Source organism: Gouania willdenowi, chromosome 14 (genome assembly GCF_900634775.1).
Source record: "Gouania willdenowi chromosome 14, fGouWil2.1, whole genome shotgun sequence".
Taxonomy (NCBI): Eukaryota; Metazoa; Chordata; class Actinopteri; order Blenniiformes; family Gobiesocidae; genus Gouania; species Gouania willdenowi.
In genome coordinates, this window is record NC_041057.1 from 14189450 (window position 1) to 14208725 (window position 19276).

Here is a 19276-nt window from a genome sequence, read left to right on the forward strand (position 1 = left end):
TACAAGGCCTCAGCAGCTCAGTGGCATAAGCTGGAGCAGATGTTTTATTTTAATGATCGTGGGAGATAAAAATCCTCTGTCAGATATATTAATAGAATATATGTTGACAAGGAAGCCAACATGTGGATTACAACCCAAAATTGTGTTATGTGTATGGTTGGTCATGGCTTTTATTTTGGAGAGTGCTGTCTTGCCACTATAGCAATTCTGATGATGTAATATTTTATTCATTCTGAGTTTGTGAATTTTTTTATTTTGGCCTTTAGTTCATGATTGCTTTTCATACATTTGAGTAATAATCTGACTTTGGCACCTCATGGCCATTGTTGCACCTTATCTTATTTGCACATTTATTCATTTTGCGCCTCATTATTTCAGTTTACCTTACAACCTCCTTGTGTGTCTTGCTCCTTGTTTTCTGCATGCGTGTGTAATTATTATTAGAAATGTAGTTTTTTTAAATGACATTGTATTTGCCCCTCAGGGATTAAGTTTTTTTTTCTGATTCTGATAAATGAATTTTCATAATATAAGCCTGTGAACATTCTCTCAGTAGCTGTATTTTCATGTTTGAGAGTATGCTCTATACTCAAAAGCAGCAATTCAAGTTTGTTAATTTATCCACTTTCTAATGTCAACACTTAATGTTGACTTTTTTTGTAATATTCTGCTTTATTACAGATTTAAACTGCTGAATAATTTTGAGAGGTTGACATTTTTCTTCCTCACTCTTTGTTATTGAGGTGACTGAGTGGTTGGGAACTTATCTAAGAATATATATAAAAAAATAAAATTCACCTTCACACTTTTATTTAGTGCATTTATTTAGCCATGAGGTTGCAGCGCCAGTTTGGCTCCTAAACCACGTGATCATTGCTTTGACAGTTACAGTTAACAGCTTCTTGTGTTACACATGTAAAAATGTAATAATAAATCACAACATAAAAGTTCCTAAATTGGTGTTCTCTGTTGCGTTCACCTGCAGTCCAGTTGATTCACATAATCCGACTCAGCTAAAAAAAAAAAAAAAAACAGGAAAGGAAGCGGAAAATGGTTAAAACTCTTATTATATAGGTTATTATCATAATTAGATCAAAACTAAAAATAAAAAAAAATGTATAGTATATACAGTAACTCACTGGGTTCTTGATTTTTTACGTCATCCAGAAATTCAGAGTTTTCATAGTCGTCGTTCTCTGTTTGGTGAAAACAAAATAAAATATAGTAAGTTGTGTCTTTATATTCCATCAACTCAACAAACTAAACACTTCATCTCAACCTGAAGCTGAAATAAAGGTATAAACGCACCATCTGGTGTCTCCACAGGTGGGAAGATATTTTCATAAACATCCACAGCCTCTTTAGGACAGAGAAACACACACACACACACAAAAAAAATCACATGTTATAATAACCAACTTTGTGACAATGGTACACACTTACCTGTATAATTCTGATTAACATACACTGGTCCTTCAATTGGTGCTCTGATGGGGGGGAAAAAAGAACAACACAGACACATCATCAGTGTCATGATGGAAAATAATTGAAATTTTAATTTTACAGCTTTATTCCTTTAGGTTTTTACACTCACATGTAGTTGTCTTCAGAGCTTGAGCTGTTCATTTGAACTGCAGCAACAAAGCACAAACATTCATTTAGGACAAAAAAGACATAATATTAAAAAAAAAAAAAAATCCAGTTATAGGTTTCAATGAAAATTATTTATTTATTAAAAAAAAGCTGTTTACAAGTGAACAAAATTTTGTGCAATTGCATTTGGCCACATTAGCCACTAGGGGGTGCCCAAAGAAGAGTAAATGTCTTTAATGTTTAATAAACTCGGAAATAAACACATGATTAGTGTATTTGTGTGGTGTTCTTGCTCTCAGAATAGAATTAAACATTCACTGTGTTTAATTATAATTAGAGGAGGTAGTGATGTGACAAATTGAGCTGGTAAAATATATTTTGATTTTAGCTGTTTGTGAAGTATTTGATGCAGGGGTGTCAAACTCATTTTAGTTGAGGGAACAAACATGGTCAGATTAATAAAGTAAAATATGATGTGCAGATTTTATGATAAATACATTAAGTATAAATGATAAATAGTGTATGTCAGTCATGGACAGGATCTTCACTTTTAAAACTCCAATTGTGTGAATTAATTTGAGGAAAGTAGCAGGAGTTAAGGAAAAATTGATCTATTAATTTACACAATTATTCATGTTTTTTTTTGTGTTTTTTTTTTTTTTTTTTTGTGGTCATTTTTATGTCCCCTGTGGGCTGAATTGGATGCTCTAGTCTAGAGCAGTGGTTCCCAACCAGGGGTACGTGTACCCCTAGGGGTACTTGAACACATTGCAGGGGGTACTTGGAAACATTGATGAATCTATTTCCAACATGCTGAGTCATTTTTAAGCCTATTTCAGACACTGTACATGCTCATCCATAAAACGGCATTAATGGAATAAACAATATTGTGGCCTTAAAATCCTACTAAATTGTTACTAACACCTTATGCACTTTACTAAAAATTGAGGTAAATATATTCTCTGATATACAGTAATTGTAATGCACAAAATTGATATTTAGTGTGCGTTAAAAGTACAGGTTGACATTTTTCAGAGGCCGCAAACATTATGTTGCTTAAGGTCGGCACAAAGCTAGAAACGGCTCCGTAAACACAAAATAATTATTTAGGATTTTAATCAATGTGTGAAACTGGATCTTCAGGTCATGGTGCATTACCTCGTGAGAGTCTAGGTTTCAGCTGATGTTCACTGGAAAAATGTAGAAATAGAATGAGGAAACTTTTGTTGGGGAAAACAAAATTGTAATGTGTATTTTTTGTGTTTGAGTATTAAAAATACACTTAAACTGCATGATGACAGAAAAAAGGAAAATGTGATGTCAAGTCTGTTAAAATAGTTATTTAAAAAAAAAAAAAAAAGTCAATATATATTATATACAATATATAAACATAATATTTCATTAATGAATGATGTATATTATGCCAATAGATGTGGAATCAGAAGTCAAGTCAATAATGTATGTAACGTTATTGCATGATCATAGTGATTTTTATTTTCTATTCCCTCATTTTTTTTAAAAAAAAAAAAAAGAAAATATCAACATCAAAAATAAAATGTCAAATCAAATCACCAGCAGACTTTTAGGCCAAAACAAATAAAAATCTATTGTACATACGTTGTAATGGGAGTGGTCCGATCTGACTTGATCACTGAGAGGAAGAAAAATAATGTTTAATACAAACTTCACGCTAAATATTGGCTTTTAAAATAAATAAAAGTTTTAATTCACCTGTTTTGGATTTTCCACGACTTTGTTGGCTGTTAGAAACCAACCTTAGAATAAAATAGAATATGACTATACAACACGTAGCAAGTTGTTCATTTAAGATTAAAATGTTTGATTAAAGCTTCAGTAAAAAAAAGTAGAAATGAGTTCTGCGTCTGAATATTTTACATACTTTACCTAATTCATTTCTATTGAGCCTCATAAAAGACATTCTGGCCTTTTCAATAAAATCTCATTGGATGTTGGGAACTTTTGTTTCATGCTGGGACAAAATGCAGCAAAATAGCAAAACCAGTGGAAAAAGCTGCCCATTAAATGTTAAGATATGTATTCTTTTTCACGTGAGTATCAGGTTTTAAAGTTAAACTTTATACAGTAATTGGAATTATTTGTTTTTTTTGTTTTTGTAGTAAGTCTGTTAATTTATGTCATTAATTTTAGTTTTCATCTATTGAAGTGTTGCAGATGACTTTCAGTAAAAACCACTAGTGGATAAGTCCTCTTGAAAGATACCTTTTTTAAATAGAAAATAGAATGTTTGATGATCTGGAACTAGACTGAATTTGCATGAATTTGCTGAATTTTATTTAATTTTTTATTAATTTAAAGCTGTAAGATGAGATGTTTTCCACCTTGGAAACAATTAAATGACAAATATGTGGTAAAAAACTGGTTTAATGACTTGTGCAAAGATAATTCTGCTGTGTTGGAAGAAAAGCCTCATGTTCCAACAGTATTCGGAAAACTAAAATGAGGGAAAATTAGAGGAGATTTAATCAGCAAAAACCGCTTGATCAGCAAAAAATAGTAAATAGCTAATGTATCAAGAGGTGAAAGTTGGACCATGTAACGACAATGAGAAGCTTTATGGTGTTAGGACCATACTACACAAATACCAGCACATCTGTAAGTAAATGTACGTATTTGAAACAGTTGACTGTTGGCGAAACTGAGGTCATAATGATAATAATAATAATAATAATAATAATAATAATAATAATAATAATAATAATAATAATAATAATAATAATAATAATAATAATAATGAGTCAATTTTATATCACGCTTTTTTAGGGGCTCAAAACCACTTTGCAGAATACAGAAAAATAAAGAAATGACAATAAAAGTAAAAGAAAAGTTAAGGAAAAGTAAGTTTTAACAGGTGGGTTTTTAAGTTCCGTAATGAATCTGCATTCTTGATGGGTTGTGGGAGTGATTTCCAGAGGGCGGATCAACAACACAAAGCCTTTGTGTTTGTTATTTGTATTTAATGTATATCAATATATTAAATAAACTAGGTTGCATCAAAAAGAAGGACTTAAATTCGGAACAGTTAAAGGTCTACATGTCAAAATTAGCTGAAGGCATTGAAAAATAACGCTTTTTTCTACGCCCCCCCAAAAAAAAGAAGAAGAAGAAGAAGAAAAGAAGAAAAGCAATTAGAATAATGTTTAAAAACTTTTAAAGTGTCCTGTGGGAGACTTTGCAAACGTTGCATACTATATATAACAATAAAGTTGGTACTCACAATGTGTGTCGATTGTATATGTGAGACTCCTGAAGTATGGGTTCTGGAAAATGAGATTTTTCCACAGAATTTGAAAAAGATAGAAATAAAACCAGAAAGCTTGAGAAAACCAGTTTTGTAAAAATTGCTCTTTTGTTTTTGCCTTTTTGGATTGTTTCTAAAAGAGCAGATAAGATAATCAAATATAAGATCAGACTCAACTTCAGCTATTACAAACAATATTCTTGAGCAAGTATTTTTGTTTTCTCAAAGAGGATAGCCATATAGTCCAAACACACAACCTTCACTACAACTTATAAGTCCAGTCAGAGCAGCAGCCCTCACAATTCCTCCTCTTCATGGTTATAACCACACAGAACAGAAAACCATACTCAAACCTTAACTTTCCTCAGTTGTTCCTTTATCATAAAATCACCTTAAAAGCACTTACTGGGTTTCTTTTTGCACCGTAGACACATCATTGTCAGCATGCTGAGCAAAACCACCGACACAAGTGCCAGGCCTGCAGCCAGAGAGTTGGAGTTTACTGACATACCTCAAACACAGAGACAGAACAGTGAAATGACACTAAGTGAAGCAGGTGCTACTGGTCAGCAGATGTTCTCACACTCATAACTGAAATCGTTGCTGTCTTCTTGCTATCGAGATGGAGAACCACAGGATGTGGTCGAAGAGCCTCACTGAAACTAGGTCTACCATGTGGAACTCACACCTACACTTTTCTTTCAGGTGAAACTTCGCAGATAAAATGCATTAAAGCTCTATAGTCTATACGATGCATTTTAAACCCTGTGTTAACACATTTGTTTGTAGAATACAGAGGTTCTGTGTGAATTGTTAGGGTTTAAGGATGATTTGAAGTGCTTGATCTTCACAGTGTTTTATTGATTTAATGATTACTTGCAAAGATGGAAAATTGTAGAATTTAGAAAATGACATGTCGTGCAACACTGACATCATGAACATGTTAATTATAACTGTACACTGAGTGTTTAAATTTGATTTCTTGCTTTGATTTTTCTGTCAAATATAAAATTTCAGATTCATTATGAAGATTTTTAAACTTCTATTTCATGTATTGATGCTCTTTGGTTGTAGTCACTGTTTCTGAAGCGCCAACGTCTTGGTTATATGTGTTACTTCCTGCTTCAATGTAACTTTATTTATATAGCACATACTGTAGCACTTATGAGGTGTTGATCCAATTTAACATGTTGGTGCTAATCAGGGGCAAAAACGTCTTCAAACAGTTTTGGTAATGGGTCTAAAAGACATGTTACTGTTGACGTCAGTTCAGAAAGTCTAACAGGACTAAATGGTATAAAGCATGTTTGCTTTATCTGTAGTTATTAAAGTTTTATTAATAAAAAAAGTTCATGAGGTAGACTTGGATCAGGTTAACAGAAATAGACGCTGTGACATTTGGTGAGCCTGGCTACAGTGCTGAATAAAAACCCTGGAGGAGTCTCCTTGTTTTCCTCCTCAAATGAGTAATACAGAGTTCTGGCTTTACAGAATGCTTATTTATAGCATAACAAACAGTTACTCTCTCTCTAAGCTACATAAACTCCCAACAATTTGGTGAAAGCCACCTCCTTTCCACGTTTTGTGAAGCATGTTTTAAAGAAAACAAATTCAGAATTATATCAAGGCGCCACACGTTTATGGTATGAAGTTTTATTTTTAAGCGGAGCAACAGAATCCAGAGCTGTACGCAGTGACACCACATCGCTAGTAACAACATAATCCATTTCCTCTAAATATTTAGACAGATCTATTGTAGTGCATCGTTCCCTCAGAATGTAAACAAACTGACAGTTTTCATTTAAAAGGTGATAAATACATTTTTAAAAAGTGATCAGACAAAATAAGTTTCTTATAGCATGGTGAATATTTTATTTAGGCTGTTGTTTTCACTATCAATATGATTTTAAAGGCACCCGCTATGATAATGAGGCTTTCAAATGAATCGTTACTAAGTTAGATTTTTTGGAATGTCTGACGCTGAATGCAATGATCATTTAAAAAAATAAATAAATAAAAAATCAAATCAAGCTCAGCTCATGTGTGAGCATGATAAACAAACCATTTGAGCTATATTTACCTATTTGATAGATAGATAGATAGATAGATAGATAGATAGATAGATAGATAGATAGATAGTAGACATGCTTTATTTCAGACTCGTAGTCCATATTATAAACAGACAATATATAGAATTGACCATCTTTCTTTCTTCCTTACTGTTTAATCCAACCACTGACTGCTATTGTCATTTTTGTACACATCAACAAAGTAAATTAGAAGAATGAATACTACTTTCATGTATCAAGACAATTAATTTTCAAAAATGGCCAGATTTGTTTAGTAGTTACATTCATATTCTAATAAAATGAATATACATTCAAAGTTTCATCCTATCTGTCTGTAATATTAATATTTTGAGCAGTGTGTACTAACATTACAGTGTGTATATTGGCCTGATTTTTAGAAAATGACTATATCTTGAAGATGACAAATAAAAAGCATTCTTGTCGTGAGCCATTGTCGTGCGTACATTACGTGATGACGACACAGTGACACTGATGCGTGACTTGCGGCAAGTTGCACTGACAGCCCGGTGTCATCTACTGAGTTCACGTCCTACTGAGATTGTATATGCGCATGTGTGCGCATATACAATCTCATATAATAATAATAATAATAATAATAATAATAATAATAATTCATTTTTGTTTAGTTTTGTTTTCAAAGTGTACGGACACGTGTTTTATTTGTTTATTGGATTATGTTAGGGTTATAATCTCAGTACGGAGGTAAACTCAGACTAACTGTCACTGGGTTTCCATTACAGACTTTCGCAAAATAAAAGCGATATTTTTAAATGTCAACAAAGTATAGATGCGCTTTGAACGTGTTTCCATTGAACGTTGTTTTGGACTGGAACCTCGCAACTCCCATTAAATCTCATCCCGCGAGACTTCGGCGCAGGAAGAAGGACGTTCAGAACCTCCTTATAACACTGGTTTGTTGTTTACTGTCTCATGTGGCAGTAATCATTAAAGTATGAAGCTAAGAGATGTCCTGGTCTCCTCTTCTGTCCACACGTACCACGTTATGTTTACTCGGAGAGAAGTGGTCATGTGACCAGGCACGTCACGTCCTGTGACGTGTATTTGCCGAAAAATGTGTTTCAATGGCGCTTTTGCGACACATTTAAAAACCGAATAACTGAAATACCTCCTCAATAAAAGCGTCACAACTTTTTTTTTGCAATATTTGAGGGCTTTTTTCTAAATTCGGGTGTTTCCGCAGCTAGTTTTTATTGCGTTATTTTGATTTTTGCGCATTTCCTTAGCTACTGCCTCACAGTCTCCCGGTGGCCCGGTAAGAGGCGGCTGTTCTCTGTGGCTGCTCTCCGGCCACACCCTCCACCCGGCCCCCTTTCCTCCTCCTCTCTGTGTTGTTGTTCTTAACGGACTCGCATGCAGCAGAACGGGTCCAGCGGTACAGACGGAGGGGAGCGCTCCTCCCCGACCTTCAGCCCGCTCACCGCCACGACGCGGGTGAGACGGTTCATCCAGGAGCGACGGACGCTGCCCCTGCCCAGAGTGATGGTGGTGTTCTCGCCCGCGGGGGATACCGAAAAACCCGGGGATGCCATGACCAGCTCGGACTCCGCGGAGGAGGAGCTAAAGAAGCGGGCCTCCCCGGTGCTCCCGCGGGGCATGCCTCTCCGCTGCCCGCTGAACACCCAGGAGCCGGAGGTAGGCCCTCAGAACTTACTGTCTATGCTCAGAACCAGCCATTGATACCTGCGGTCCTCCAGGTTAAAGGTTAAAGACTTATTCTAAGCACGAACTCAACACTTAACACTTAATAAAAAAAAAAGTTAACTTGGGTGAAAGAACGTCACTTTTTTAAGTTCAATTTGTCAATGACTGAAATTTAAGAAGCTGCTATTTATACAAAAGAGCATTAGTTGCTAAGCCCCGCCCTGATAGGCTAACACCCACGTCACATGACCAGCACCTAACTGTTTTCAAATTCCTATTTTTCTCCTGCAGCTCCTATAGTCTGTCCATATGCTTTGTAGGTATTGATTTTAATTTTTTTGGTGATGAGAAGAAGGAGAAAGGCTTACTGCACTACCTGCAAAAAGAGCCACTGTCAGCAAAGTATGAACTTTGAACTCTGACAAACTCAGGGGAGGCAAAAACTATACATGTACTGAGATACAAGAGATTTCTGATATATTTCAGCACAATATTCGCAACAGCTTTTTGGCATGAACTTTAGTACTGAACAGGAAGCTCATTTTACACTTCAATGATCCACAATCATCGTTAGGACTTATATGTGGTATAATAAACAAGTGCAATATCAACAATATTGTGCCCTGTTTTATCATCTACATTTGTAAAGTGATAATCACAGAATACACCTAATCTACTAAGGTGGAAAGCATTAAGTCATAGGATAAAATGATGTCCCTACGGAGCAACATTTTGAAAATAGAGAGAATAGATGACTTTAGTTAATTATCTATTGTTCTTCATTTAAGTTTCCTGAGGTCATCTCTCTGAATGTCGGGGGAACGTTGTTCACTACGCGCCTGTCCACACTGAGGAGGTACGAGGACACCATGCTGGCCGCCATGTTCAGCGGGCGTCACTACATCCCAAAGGATGCAGAGGGACGCTACGTCATAGATCGGGATGGGCTATACTTTGGGTGAGATGCAACGAGATTCAGCATCATGATTGCTCCAGGGTTACTCTTAAAAAGTCGCCTGAACACTCTGAGTTAGTTCGTGGCTCATAATTTGGTCATTTTTTTTTTCTTTTGAAAGGTTCAGGGCTTGCTGTTTTCATGCTGCTGTAGGAGGCTCATTATGTCCTCACAAACATAAATCAGCTGCTCAGTGGAATAAATTACTCTTATTTGCTGTGCTCTCAGCTGGTTTCCATTTCCATATATGTGAGCCTTATTTTACTTTTTCCTTATTAATGCCACATAACCCCAAACCAACATTCAATTCAATTCAACTTTATTTATGCATCGCTAATTAAAGCAAAAGTAATCTCAAAGCGCTATGAAAATATGAAATTCGTAATTAAAAAGGAAAAAACCCAACAACTAGACATCAATGACAGTGGGAAGTAAAAAATCCCTTTTAAAAGGAAGAAATCTAAAGCAGAACCCGGTTCAGAGGTGGCAGCCATCTGCTTCGACTGGTTGGGGTGGGCAGAAGGAAGAGAGCAGAACAGGATAGAGAGATAGAACATCCGAGTGTCCTAGACTAGTTGAGCCGTGAACCATAGATCAGGAACCTTCAGCTTCACGACACCTGAGACAGAGAAGAGAGAGAAAAGCGAGGAGAAGGCACTGAATGCAGAAAAACATAATACACTATTAGCAGGTCTGTCTGCATGGTTTTGAGCTTTGTTCCTTGTGGTTTAGACTAATGTCTAGCAGCATCTCCATGGTCTGAACACACCAATATACTCAGTTTGTGCCTCAGCAATGACTCTTGTTTGATTCCGTTTCTGGTGGATGAGACTTACTGGCACAACATACAGGAGTTAGTTCACTTAGCCCTGAAATCTCATCATTACTTAAGGTTGACCATCAGTCCATCTGCTCAAGCTCTCCACACCCTTATCTTATGGTTATAACCATGGCCTGTGGTTATGTGGAATAAGCTGTCTACACGTGCTGAGTCACTATCAAGTTTTAAGTGAATAGAAACAGACAAAGTATCCAAACACACATTCTGTAATCTAATTTCATTGTTAAGATAAAGCTAAAATAGTCACAGTCATTTGTTATTTTCACTATTTAAAAAGAACTTGGAGTAAAAGATAAAAACATTACGTTGGCCAACTCTCCACAGACAAGTAAAAGATTTTTTCTCCTTCCCGATCAGTTGACATGTTTACAGCACTTATACATATTTGACCTAAATGTATGCAATAACATTTCAACAGGCAGTGATTTAAAACTGCAATTCACTATAAATGGTCTGCCAGCAGTTTTAGAGTTGGCTCTCTAACAATGAAAGTGTACAAAACTACCATGGATTCATCTGTTTTCTTTCACATGGTAATTAATTACCATAATAAAAGCTTCACGGAGAAAGTAAGAAACTCCTGTTCTCTACTTTTCTCTGGTCAAACTGGAAATATAAACTCCAGCTGAGTGTGGCTTTGCTTCCTTTTCATTTGCCAGCTCTCTCAGCGCCTCAGGCTAAAATTGTCCAGAAATGTTCTCTCTGTTTTTGGGATAACGCGTGTCTCTTCATCTCAGTGACGGACAGTTTTCACTTCCCTGCCTGCTGAGGCCGTGGGGGAAGATTATAAATACTTTTGATGTTTCCGTCAGACAGCACGTCCTGAGGATTTGCTCGGAGAGACCAAAATCCTTTGCTTTTGACGCCCCTTTCCGTCAATATAACCACCACACGACCAGAGACATTCATCAAAGTGACAGACTCAGACAGACAGTGTACCAACCATTTAAAGGATATTAGAGGATTTCAGAGTTCTTTGAACACTAGCATGATATATTATTGACCTGTTCTTCTGCAAAGTTGTGCTTGTAACTCTTCAATGTATCGCACTTATTTAAATACAAAATGGTATGGCATACAATTTATTTATTTATTTATTTTTTTTAGACTTGTGAGAACAAGTAAATGGTAACTGACTGTAATTCAAGTGTCAATATCAAAAACAAGTGTTATGTTCATCAAACTTATTAATTTTTGCCTCTACAACAGATTCTAATTCTGTTAAGTTCTTAAATTGTAAGAAAAAGTACAGAACATACATCTATTAAAGTGCCCAGTATGTTTTATGAAAATAAAATGGAGTCCACCTCCAAGCTAAAATGCATTGATGAGTGAGGTAGTTTAACAAGGTATACAGATTTGGTCTTTTTGGTTAAAAAAAACATGATTTCAAAAAATTTAATTGGATTTTTTTTTGGATCGATAAGATAATCTTGCGGTGAAATATCACTATATATCGCCGTATCAACTTTTTTCTTAAACCCTTACTATATTCTGGTATATCTGGTATATTCTAAAGGTTTCACCATATTGATCATTATTCATGTGCCAAATTATTACAGAGCAAGAATGATACTTTGTTTTAAATTCTAGCACTCATTTACTTATATATTCCAATATCTACTTCTATCCTCATGGTGGCGCTAGAATGAAAGTCCTGGATCATTGAAGGCAGTGGGCTTTTTCACTTGAGACCATGAGCGCCTGAACAATAACATTTTAGTGAGTCTGGACTAAAGTGGACTCGCATTAGTTTCCCTACAGCCTCGCTGAAAGCAAGCCTTACAACAGTGAGGCCATTGCTTAAAATATAAATGTGGCAGCAAGTGAGTGAGTGGATGACTTATGTAAGAAATGGGCTGAGCTGGGGTCAGTTTCTTTATCGTGTGTGTGTGTGCAGGCAAGCAATTATTTATGAACAACGAGCAGGCAAATTAAGGGAGGAGACATTTGTTACCTCATGTAAAAAAGATACAGAAGTCTTCTATCTCAATGTATTGAGCGCATTTTCTCTGTTAACGGCTGCAGCTTTCCCTTCACAACTGCTCCATGTGTTTTCTACATGAGTCTCATCCTCTTGTAGCTCTAACATGGAGACTGCGGCAGAAACTACAGCAGATCAAAAGCTGTTGACCAACAGGTGTGACTCATGCAGGCAGCTGTTTTTTTTAAATGTTTATTTCTTTATTTTTTTTAATGTATGTCCTACAGCCTTAGATTTTGCACTATTATTCTATTTAATATTTATTTTTTGTTTAGTGTCTGCTCTTCTACAGCATGTGAATTTCCCCTCTGGGGATCAATAAAGGTATATCTATTCTATTCTATTGTAAGTAAGTGCATTTTATTTATAAAGGGCTTTTCACAGGTAAAAAACCAGTGCTGTACAAACATTTCAGCATCATCCCGTCCAAAGAAACATGGAAAGACAATCGCACATAACATGGGAGGACAAGAACGGGAGACCTGTGGGTTGCCAGAGCATGGGAGGCGCCCCGTATATAGATGAAAAATGGAAAAACAACAGGAGGAGAGGTGAGGGGGAAAAAGCAGGTTTTAAACTAAGTTCCCTATTGGGGAGGACAGTATAAAACTAGGAAAAAACCTCCTCAGCGTACATGCACAAAGGCAAAACATAGTCACATACAGGGAGGAGAAAAGAATGGATTGCTAGCTGCTGGGGGGTGCACGCGTGCAGCCTCTGTAGGCGCTTTACATGCTTGTAGCTTTGGGGGGGGGGGGGGGGGGGGGGGGGGGGGGTGGCATAGGGCCGGTGGAGGCGTTGAAAGATAGTCCCCCATCATACCTGTGCTCAGTAGAATTGTGCATGGCAATTGTTTTATTTAAAACTAAGGAGACATTAGCACAGAAAGCATGTAGTAGTGTACAAGGAAATGGGTGAGATTAACCGTGAGAGAAGATTCAGGGGTGTTGATTTAAAATGAAATTGTTAAATTGTTGTTTCAAAGTGGAATTGGTGGAATCTCACTGAATTTGACATGTTTGCTTCCAAAGGGACATCCTGAACTTCCTCCGAGAAGGTGAACTACCTCACAGGGACCGAGTGCGGGCGGTGCACAGAGAGGCTCAGTACTACGCCATCGGCCCACTGCTGGACAGACTGGAGGACATTCAGCCGCTGACGGGAGAGAAAGTTCGTCAAGCCTTCCTGGACCTGCTGCCCTACTACAAAGGTGACTAACAAGCTCTCTCTGTAGAACAGGGACTGTCCAATGCTTTGGGTTCAGGACCCTCCACCACTGTGGTACCAAAAACAAGGACAATCTTCTCATTCTCAAATATGTTCAATAAAAACATGGTGTAGTTTAATCCTGACAGAATAAACACATTAGGGTCAGTGACATATAAGGATTTTAAACGAATGATAATGGGCATCATGCATGAATATTATGATGGAAATAAAAATACTTTGAAATCTTCTACAGGACTCTAACATAACTAAAATAAAATACATTAAAAAATAGTTTAGATTATCAATGCCTAATGTTGGAAGTTTGACTCACTAAAAAACTTCCTGTGACCAATTTTTAAGTCCTGACCCACAAGTTGAGAATCTCTGGTGTAAAGAATATACAGTTGGGCCATAAAAGGTTCACAGGAGCACATGATTAGCTGTGACATCACACCATGTCTGCAGCCTCCCTCGACTAAAGCTTTTCACCTCTGCCTTAAGGGAAAAAAAAGTGGTATAATATGAACCAACGTCCCCTCCCTGCACTAAATACATGTGGGTGAAACTAAGGTGGCTCTTAAAAAGTACACATAATGTACCCGTGGAGAACATGCAAATAACAAGCCAACTCAAACACCCTGTTGCTGAGCAAAGTTTTTAAACGACACATTTCTGTCGTCCCTGCAGACAACCTGGAGCAAATCATGGAGATCGCTAAACTGAGAGCCATGCAGAAAAAGGCTCGCTTTGCCAAGCTGAAGATTTGTGTCTACAAAGAGGAGATGCCCATCACGCCGTACGAGCGTCCGCTCTTTAACTCTCTGCGATTCGAGCGTTCGGACAGTGAAGCCAAGCTCTTTGAGCACCACTGCGAGGTGGACGTGTCCTTCGGGCCGTGGGAGGCAGTGGCCGACGTTTATGACCTGCTGCACTGCATCGTCAGCGATCTCGCCGAGCGTGGCATCGCCGCCGAGCAGCAGTGCATTGGCGTCTGTGACAAGCACCTCATCAACCATTATTACTGCAAGAGGCCTATCTACGAGTTTAAGATCACGTGGTGGTGAAGCTAAAGGAGGATGGATATCATCAGAGCAGAGACTATGGGGGTCATCCTGTTCCTACAGTTGATGTGGGGTTTGTAGTGACGTTGCCAATATTTTGTGCTGATGTCATAAATGTGACTTTTTGCGTCACATTGTGAGAATTTCCAGTTTATCTTAAAGTCCGGGTAAAGCAAAAATACATTTGTGTTATTAGTTTGTCACACCACAGAAGCATGTGTCATTGACCACTCAGCCAAATTATGTATAGTTAGGTCTCAAAATCATGGAAAAAGAAGCACTTCTCTCTGTGGGCGTGTCAGTTAGAGGTGCTGGAACCACGCCTAAGTGCGGGATGTACTGTGTCTATGGGAGAGAGCAGTGTGAAAGCAGCTGCAGCGTCGATAGTGCTTCTCCCATTGGTTTTCCAAAAGTACTCGGATCAGGCCAAACAAGGTGTCAGCAGAATGGTCTTCTCCGCCCGAGTTCGAATATGTGCATCTCCCCCGGGTACAGTCAGAACTGCACCCGCTAGAGGTGAAACGCACAATCACGGTGCAAAAAAATTGCTCATTTCATGGAAAATGTGGCTCCAGCAGACACATTTTATTGCCCCAAGTCTGATTATGTGGTTTGTTTTGCTAGGGACGGAATGGCCCCCGCTGGAGGCCACGGAAGTTTGGTGTGCTTCAGCAGCAGGGTCGGGTTTATGCTAATGATGGCTCCGTTACGTAAAGCGGCTGTGATTTCTGACCCGCCCATTAAATCTTGACCACAGAAATTTGAAACACAGTTTGTGAAGCCTTGCTCCACAATTAAATTATAAATGGTTGAATGGCTTTGTACATGTTTTAAGGAATACATTTATGACCTATTTAATGTGTTTAGAAGAAAATGGCTAAATTTGCTTTACTCGGACTTTAACTTATGTAATCGAAGTGACCTCCGACCTATAAAAAAACCTTTACAATGACACTATGAGCTCACATTTTCACGACCTTGTTGCTGCACTATTTCAGTTGTTTGTGGCTTTATTGTGAAGTTCTGTGTTCAGGAGGTCAATCCACCTGTATGCATAATCTATTATGGGTATGAATTGTGCATGAATGTTGGTGGTGGTCACAGGGGCCGTAGGCACGAAATGGCAGCCGCGCTTCTGTAAGTATGCCCCAAGGCAGCTGTGGCTACATTGTAGCTTACCACCGCTGGTATGACTGTGTGAGTGACTGGTGTGAATGAATAGTTGTTTCTTTAACGCGCTTTGAGTTTCCTTGAAAAAAGCGCTGTATAAGTTCAAGCCATTATTAAAATGTTAAGAAAAGTGATAAAATGGTAAAATCACGCAAAGGGGGTCAGAGGCTTCTATTCATGTTTTTTCCTGTACTTTAATCAGCTCTGGTTTAGTTAACTAATTCATGAGCTTAAATTGAACATTAGTTTATTTCATTGAATAATATTAATTATTATATGTGTTGAATAATATTGTGAGTAAACTAAAGCCAGAAATGACTGTCTTAAGTCGTTTTAAAGGAGTATCTGAGTTTTATTCACGGTAAAGGCTATGAATATTTTAACACAGCGGTCTCCTTGTTCCCACATACCTCACTCCTGTTCTGTGTTTGTGATGTTCAGGGTCTTCATAGCGTAAATACTGGGAAAAATTTTAACTGACTGTTTAAAGCTTAAAACAACACTAATGCGTTTTGTCATGCATACTGATTCAAAGGCTCATATTTGGCCTGCATGGTGTGATGAATCCTCTGCAGGCTCGGCTTCCTGTTTGCAGGTTCTCCTTAACGTGTCTGCTGTTACTGTTCCAGGTTTAAACGTTTCTACTGCGACTGTACTTGATGATGTGAGCACTTTGTGATTGTAACAAAAGACATTTTGTTTCTATTGTGACATCAAGCCTATGTGGTGATACAGAGTGACATTTGTTTGTTACCCTTCCGAATAGCAGTGTTTTTATTTTGGTGAAAAGAAGAAGCTTCACAGTTCTTAACGATATTATAATATATATTAATAATATAACTTTGTAAACCTTTTATATGGCAAATAAAAGCTTTCCATTAGCTTCTAGGAAGCTTCCACAGCTGTCTTCTCTTTGTAGTTAAAGAAGCAATGTGTGATTTCAAAGTTTATTTATGGTAAATTAAAAAAAGGTATATCAAATCCTTGTTTGTTCTGATTTTAAAGTCAAAGTGTCTTAATTTTTCTCCTGTGGGAGAAATTTGTCTTGGGCAGAGGGGTCTGCTGCACAGAAAACATGTTCCGCACATAGGTAAAAGAGGGTAAAAAAAAATGCAGAGTACATAAAAAATATACGTAAATACATACATACAGTACATAATCATCGGGATTAGTTAAAAAGTGCATTCCAGCATCTCCGTGCTTCATCGATTTTAGCTCCACTTAAAGGAAGGTTAATTCACCTTATTCCTACCGCTGCTACTTCCTTTATATGGGTGCACATTCCAGCGTGATAAATACATAGAAAAGCTCAGCTCATTTTATTGCTGTAGGCCTACATAGTTAGATATTGCACATATACTACTAACATTGGTTTAGAGATTTTCAGTATAAGAGCACTTGTGGTTAAATGATGTACATTGTTGATTAAGAGTTTGTTTTCATTTGGTTGTTTACAATAAATGAAGTATTTTTTTCAGTCTGATATGCTCGTGTTTCAGCATTTTTGTCTTATTTCATGTAATTTGTTTCTTGCTCTTACAGTTAACTCAAACTACTGGAGACCATCTGATCCAGTAGACACTCACAGCTGAGAGTTAATGTTAAGGTGAGACGTTGCTGACCTGGAAACCGCTGCAAAGCTGCTGTTAAAATCTCACTCTCTGTTTCCTTAAAACTTCCCTCCTCCTTCACTTAGATGAGTGTCCAGCCTCAGCACCACGGAGAGCGCCGGTGTGCACATCCTGTGTGTAAAAATAACACCAGCATCTCTGCCAGATGCATTTTTCATTTCCTCTTGTGTGTCCAGAGAGAGAGAGAGAAGGCAATTATAAAACAGTTTCTGGCTGTGTAGTATTTTAGTAACGAGCTAAAAGAAAAACTTTTGCCTCAAGTGCAGAAAAGCTGTACTACTCAGCTATAACATGAAGACTCTTTGTCTAACTGTAGGCCCTGCTTATGATGCCAAAACACACCGGATCCATTGAAAGGTAAACAGGCTTGATTTATAAAGCTTTTATCACCACCAAATAATCCAAAATAGTTTTACATAATCAGTGAGGTGCAAGGTAACGCTTCTACAGGCCAGACCTGTCATTCAGTAGTTCCCACTGATGCTGGATTGGATTAAGATGTGGGAAATTTCCCAGACAGTAGATGATTTAGAAATACATAATTAAATGCTGTAAAGTAGTAAGAAACCCTGAGGCAAAGGATTTTGTGTAACATCGCCATGGAGCATTAGACAAAGGTTAGTGGAGGCTGATTAATTTTTTCCACAGAGCATTTTTTTTTTTATTAAACAATGAGCTGCAAGAGAGGAGCAGAGGAACTGCAGAACAAACCCCTGATCCCTGTAACCTCGCAGAGAGATTTAGTTATATATTAATAAAGAAAAAAAACTAAACTTTAAGAAAATATTTAAACAATGAGAAAATAACTTGAAGTCTGTGCAAAGCAGAAATAAATGTGTTATGAGTTTGTCACACCATAGAAACATGTCATTGACCACTGAGCCAAATTTGAAAGATGATGAAAATCGCTAAGTGTATAAAATTCGGTCTCAAAATCATGGAAAAACATGTACTTCTCTCTGCTCTGAAACGCTGGGGGCGTGTCAGTTCGAGGCGCTGGAACCACGCCCATGCATGGAAAGGGCGCCGCCTCCGTGTACTGTAGAGGACGTAACTTACAGTAACAATGGAAAGCTAGCGCGAGCAGCGTCATCGGACGGCATGACAGGATGCAAGATGTAAAATCACTTTCAGGATTTGCACCTTCAGCAAAATGCGTTTAGTTTCCCAAATTTACAATATTTATAAGATAAACACACACTTAAACTCTCTGGTGGGCACATAATGCCGGTGGCCTTGATGGTGGCACCCGCTGTTGGCAGGACGGGGGCGGAGAGGGTCGGTTCAGCCCCACTGACCAGTGTCAACAGACTTTTCAGGAATCCCGATTTCACCAGGTGATAGTTGCTGTAACTATCGGGGGTAAAGTGGACACTGCAGAGACGGGTGTTGGTGCTGATCTTGAACTCTCCAAAGTAGCTCCTCTTGACAAAATCGATCCACCGTCTTCTTACGTAGTTGTCCAAAGGAAACTTAAATAAGTTAACGGAGCCGTTACCCTGCACACTGTGGCATCCAGGAAAGATGCACGAGCGACGTGGAGGAGACATAAATGGTTAGCTGACTGGTTGACTGGTTAGCTAGCTGCAAACTTTCCTAAGAGATGCAATCCGGGACCTGAGAGCGAGCGGGAAAAACACTCAAGCTAATGTGCTGAATGTATTTATATGATTCAACAGCAGGGTCGAGTTTATGCTAATGATGCTCCATTATGCAATGGAGCATGATTTCTGAGCAGTCGGGGCAGACAAGGGACGGGCGACCCAGCGTGCGCAGAGTGGTGTTCGGCACCGGGCGGAA

General features: G+C 38.0%; 1 protein-coding gene across 1 annotated transcript; it reads left to right on the plus strand.

Annotated features, from left to right (window-relative positions):
- Positions 1-8042: 8042 nt before the first annotated feature.
- Positions 8043-17221, plus strand: kctd7 (potassium channel tetramerization domain containing 7). Its single transcript, XM_028466130.1, has 4 exons — positions 8043-8616; positions 9414-9583; positions 13437-13615; positions 14302-17221. The coding sequence occupies exons 1-4, from the start codon at positions 8335-8337 to the stop codon at positions 14676-14678; spliced, it is 1008 nt and encodes a 335-aa protein (XP_028321931.1). The 5' UTR covers positions 8043-8334; the 3' UTR covers positions 14679-17221.
- The last annotated feature ends 2055 nt before the right edge of the window (positions 17222-19276 follow it).